Source organism: Plutella xylostella, chromosome 11 (assembly GCF_932276165.1).
Source record: "Plutella xylostella chromosome 11, ilPluXylo3.1, whole genome shotgun sequence".
NCBI lineage: Eukaryota > Metazoa > Arthropoda > Insecta > Lepidoptera > Plutellidae > Plutella > Plutella xylostella.
In genome coordinates, this window is record NC_063991.1 from 2,134,513 (window position 1) to 2,140,422 (window position 5,910).

Here is a 5,910-nt window from a genome sequence, read left to right on the forward strand (position 1 = left end):
CGCAAGGTGCAGGAGATGAGCACGCCCGAGTGGAAGAAGATCGAGGAGAGCGGCGGAGATATACTGGGTGAGAGAGAGAGATATAGCTTATAGAGATAGTAGGATTATAGGTTGAAAACAACTTCGTTCCACTGGATTGAAGACAAATAGATAGGTGACTGATATTGGCTAGATGAAGAAAATCATCGTGCTAACTAGAGTCTGACCATGCTAACTTTGCGGAAACAAGGGCGGACACCAATAAACAGTATATTATTGCATTTTTTTTTTATTTCTGACACCCTTAGGGAAAGCGATCTTTTACCCGTTGCAAAGTTGGTGTTATCGGACTGTTATATCGTAAAATAGTCTCCATTTGGTAGACCCGTAGTGCTGACACTCACTAAGAACAACGAGAGTGTGAACCGCAAGGTGCAGGAGATGAGCACCCCCGAGTGGAAGAAGTTCGAGGAGAGCGGCGGAGATATACTGGGTGAGAGAGAGAGATATAGCTTATAGCTTATGCGTCAATTATAGTAGGATTATAGGTTGAAAACAACTTCGTTCCACTGAACCGAAGACTACAAATAGGTGTGTTGGCTCGATGAGGAAGATCGTAGTGCTAACTAGATCCAGAGGTTCTACCTTTTTTGGCATAAGATTTTTTTGCCTAATCTCGTATTGCATAGTAACGTTTGGTCAAAGTCTCGTTACGCCGAAAATCGTATGGCATAAATCTCGTTTAGTAAAAAGTTATTTCGCATAACATTGTTTAGCCTAATAATGGTATGGCCAAATCTTGAATAGCCTAAAAATGCTATGGCATAGGTTTATACAAAGTAATAATATTCGTTTGGCTTTAACTTTGACGGAGCGTCTCCCTACATAGCGCAAATTCAAATCATTTAATTCAGACTCAAAGTCCATAAGATAACACAATTAATATTCACAATCAAATTTAAACACAATAAAATACATATACATAAATTTCTAAAAAATAATCAATGATATTAAAATAATATTTTGACTGCAGTCCTGTGTATCATGCTACAGTGGTTTAGGTACTGGCAGTCAAACCTTTCCGCGAATGCGCTCAGGATAGTGTTGCGGCTGGCGCGCACCCGGCGCCTTGTATTGTTTCCGCTGTTTGGAAAACGCTCCGCTCCGCTTCGCTGCACTCCGCTTTGGTTTTGATGAACATGTGCACCTAACACGCTCCTCCTCGCTTTGCTCGTCGTCGCACCTATTTTTAGGTTTCGATCTCATGGGGTTTGTAATAATTATATTGGTCGTTAACTTTAGATTTTTTGATCATACAATATCGTGATTTTCGGGATGTAGGAGAAAAATACCACAATTTGTACATTTACTACATACTTAATATATTATTTATTAAGATAACATTAGGAGAAACAAGATTATACATAGGTATAGACGAACATAAATTTGAGCAAACGAAACTTAGGTGTTTAAAGATTGTGCCTAAAGAGTTTTAGACGAAACGAGCCTTATGCCACATAAGTCTTGGCAAAGTGATGGTTCGGCCAAAAAAGTTTAGACCATACGAGTTATGCGAAATGAGTTTTGGTCAATAAAGATTATGCGAGATGAGCGGAACCCAGATCCAGACTACGCTAAATATTCTGAAACTCCAATAATATTACGGCAACAATTACCCTTGGTAATTTCTGACACTGACGTGGTATGACTTTTTGTTTTTATAGGTCCATTATAGTAGGATTATAGGTTAAACAACTCTGTTCTGCAGGACTAAATAAAAAAGAAAGGTGACTGCTGTTGGCAGGAAGATCGGAGTGTTTACTAGAGTCCGACAATCCGTAGGCATGTCGACGGCGCCGTACAGATGTCGACGCGTCCGTTTCCGTCCGATGCCGAGACGGCAGTTCGACGGAGATTAGCGTTTAAAGGTCCATCAGCCAGCCAGTCCGACTTTTTCATAAAATGCCAGCGCAGAGACGGCCGGCTCTCAGTCTGTCGGTAGTTGCCACGGAGGTCACACCTCCCGATGTAGGATTATAAAATTATACCTACTATACTGTAGTATACTTACACAGAAACGTACATACCTACCTGACAAGCTGTACTTATATGGTTAATGGTTATAAAGTAAATTAAAATGTTCATACTGAATCTGCAGATAATCTTCTTGAGAATATTTTTCTACAGTCCATTTCAAACGCCTCCTTCAACTAACATACCACCTTTCACTTCCAGACACATCGATCCTGATGCTGAGCGACTTGCAGTACGCACCTTTACCTCTGACCGGCGGCAAGCTGCAGATCACGGACGGCAGCACTCTGCCGGTGGGCGCCGTCAGCGGCTTCCCCGTCGCCGCGAGCGAGACAGTCGCCGCGGTCTTGGGCCCGCTCACTGACAGGGTGAGTGTGTGAGAAGTGCCGTGGATGAGTAACAGATGGCGCTGTGAAGCATGAGTGTGATAGGAAGTACCGATGAAAAACCATAGATGGCGCTGACGCGGTATTGGCAGTAAATGTATGGGTACTGAGGAGTGGCTGTGAAGAACATGCATCACGGTATTGATGTATCTCAGGTAGCTGTAAAAAATTGCGAATTGCCAACGCTTATCGTTGGTAGGCAAACTTGGAGTTGGTTGGAGAACTTAGAAGAAATGATATCGGGACTGCTTTTATCACTGTTCAAATTTTCAATTACTCGTGGGCCGTAGCAATTCACAGTTTCTATTTTATCAGAAACCCCCCGAAGGCAGCTCACTTCATCATACCTACCTACCATCACCTTCACAATATCAATACATTTTTTTCTTCTATTTCAGATAACCGAATACGCCAACAGCGAAATCGGAAGCAAGCCGTACCTGCCCCGCACTGAAGAGTTGTGCATCGCGAAATGCGAGCCCTGTGAGTAAACTAAAGCATTATTATTCAAAACTATATTTTCTTCATCTGTGAACACATGCCCACTGTAAACGTTTAAATTTGAGTGAAATACCTACCAAGTTATTCCTTACGACATTTATAAGCAAAATTTCACATCTTTATATCCGCAAGCGAAATAATTTTCATTCTCATCTCAGTGCATACAAAATCGTCATTTATTTTACTATAGTATGCGCTGCGCCGCAACATTGTAGGTATTTAATCAATTTAAGAAACTTTAGTATTTCACTTGCACAATGGACATACAGAAATCATAAGACGTTTTCATTAGATATAATATAACATACTCAACATAATCATTACAACCCATCACATCCCCACTGCTGAGGCTGCGGTCTCCTTCCAATGAAGGCCTAGTCCACCAGGCTGACCTATAGTGCGTTTCATCGGTTATTATATATGCCGTTATGTTGGCAGCAATGGTTTTAGTGTTGCCACAAAATAGAAAATAAGCTTCCTCAAAAATTTGGTAATTTAATGTTTATTTAATTTATTTATGTAAAGAAATAATATATTTCTTTACTAAAGCCTTTTTACCCACTGTCTCAATATTATGAGCAGGGTAATTGATATATTTGATATATTCCTTTAATTAAATTGTAGCTGCCTGACATTGAAAAATTGTTTGATTTAGTTATAAAGTAGCTAAGTTGGCAACATTACAGGCTTGACAAACAGGGGTGCCAACATTACGGCATATCTAATATTCTATGAAACGCACTCTAGTGCTGGTTGGCGGCCATAATTATAACCTAAAATTTCCCCCCACCAGACACGCAATGGTTCCGCGCAGTGCTATGCGAACTCACAAACGGCCCCGGCAGCGAGACGGCAGAAGTCCTTTACCTGGACTACGGCAACTTGAGCAGGGTGCCCACTAGCAGCCTGCGCAAGTGTCTGCGAGACTTCATAGAGCTGCCCGCCGTGGCCGTGCAGGCGTACATCGCAGGTCAGTCTCACTCAGCATGTGCTGTATAGAACTTGAGCAAGGTGCCCACTAGCAGCCTGCGCAAGTGTCTCCGCGACTTTATAGAGCTGCCCGCCGTGGCAGTCTAGGCGTACATCGCAGGTCAGTCTCACTCAGCATGTGCTGTATAGAACTTGAGCAAGGTGCCCACTAGCAGCCTGCGCAAGTGTCTCCGCGACTTTATAGAGCTGCCCGCCGTGGCCGCGCAGGCGTACATCGCAGGTCAGTCTCACTCAGCATGTGCTGTATAGAACTTGAGCAAGGTGCCCACTAGCAACCTGCGCAAGTGTCTGCGCGACTTTATAGAGCTGCCCGCCGTGGCCGTGCAGGCGTACATCGCAGGTCAGTCTCGCTCAGCATGTGCTGTATAGAACTTGAGCAAGGTGCCCACTAGCAGCCTGCGCAAGTGTCTCCGCGACTTTATAGAGCTGCCCGCCGTGGCCGCGCAGGCGTACATCGCAGGTCAGTCTCACTCAGCATGTGCTGTATAGAACCCACGCACAGTCTGCGCAAGTGCCTGCGCGACTTTATAGAGCTGCCCGCCGTGGCCGTGCAGGCGTACATCGCAGGTCAGTCTCACTCAGCATGTGCTGTATAGAACCCACGCACAGTCTGCGCAAGTGCCTGCGCGACTTTATAGAGCTGCCCGCCGTGGCCGTGCAGGCGTACATCGCAGGTCAGTCTCGCTCAGCATTTGCTGTATAGAAACAGTGACATAATACTAAATACAAGCGTCTAAATCGTATGAAAGTAACTAGCAAACGTCAAGTGGCAGTAATTTACTACATTTCACGAGAGTTTTGAGAATGACTGTCTACGCATGTTTGTTATAGTCAACAAGGGAGATAAGTAATCCCTGCAGCGCAAATCCATAAAAGTAATAAAATCACATAATCAATAGACCTTTAAAATAGACTTTGTGTCTGGGATCTATACCTACTAGTTGAAAAATAAATAAATAATTATTAATGACAAAAAATATATTCTTCCCTTACATATTTGTGTACAGCTTCGGCTTACCTCCATCACTCATTCATTACTAATCCAACCACCCTCCACCCACAGACTTCCCAAAAGACCCTACTCCCGCTCAGCTCGAGAAGGCCAAAGCCTTCCTCGCCCTAACACCAGACGGTGAGGGCCAACTCGAATACACTCGGGCGGAGATGCAAGACCCTGGTTCTTACACCGTGTACGCGCCGGCGCTGATACAGGCCATGATGTGATGTCAGGCGTCCGGTTCGGATATGTTAAGAAGACGCGTAAAGTTACATAGTTCTGTGAATTGTTGATTGTATGGATTTAGGCCTAGTGAAACTATTGTCTGTTAGATTTTAACACGTCTATTACACTGTACTGTAAGGGCTATATTTCACCGGGACACCATGGCGGCGCAACCAGTCGCCGCTACCAACAAAATGTATAGAGCTCTACGGAGAGTTACTCACCTGGTGTGCGTTTGGTTGCGCAACCGCTCTATACATTTTGTTGGTAGCGGCGACTGGTTGCGCCGCCATGGTGTCCCGGTGAAATATAGCCCTAAGTGTCCATGTCCATCTTGAATTCTTGACAGACGTCAAAAGTAAACGACTTATTCCTTGCTACAATGTTACAGAGATGTTAATGATCTAACAGAGTATGGTGAAAGTCTATAGTGATATGGTTGATTGTGAAGACTTCATTAGTTTATGAAAATGGTTTCTTATACATAAAGTATGGTTTTTATACAGGCAATGATGTGATGTGAGATCATAGTGCTGGATAGACTATATGGTTGATAGTAAAGGCTATTTATGAAAATTTCTTTTTCATTTTCCATACTATAATAAGCCATTTTCATCGGGACACTTCGGCTTCCTGAAAAATAATGCCGAATAAAAAGTTACTTGTGCGTATCGTACCGATTCGTACGGTTTTGTTCTGTGTAAAGCGTTACACATTTTTTTATAATTATAATTTACTTAGGCCCTGTTTCACTATGTCTGGTTAGTGGCTACCTGTAAGATAAAATACATGCTGTCA

At 43.3% G+C, this 5,910-nt stretch overlaps 1 protein-coding gene across 1 annotated transcript; it reads left to right on the forward strand.

Moving 5' to 3' along the window:
* The first annotated feature begins 357 nt into the window (after positions 1–357).
* LOC105380770 (tudor domain-containing protein 1) lies at positions 358–3,914 on the forward strand. Its single transcript, XM_048624237.1, has 4 exons — positions 358–472; positions 2,215–2,381; positions 2,798–2,882; positions 3,694–3,914. Exons 1-4 carry the CDS (start codon positions 421–423, stop codon positions 3,897–3,899), a joined length of 510 nt encoding a protein of 169 aa, XP_048480194.1. The 5' UTR covers positions 358–420; the 3' UTR covers positions 3,900–3,914.
* The last annotated feature ends 1,996 nt before the right edge of the window (positions 3,915–5,910 follow it).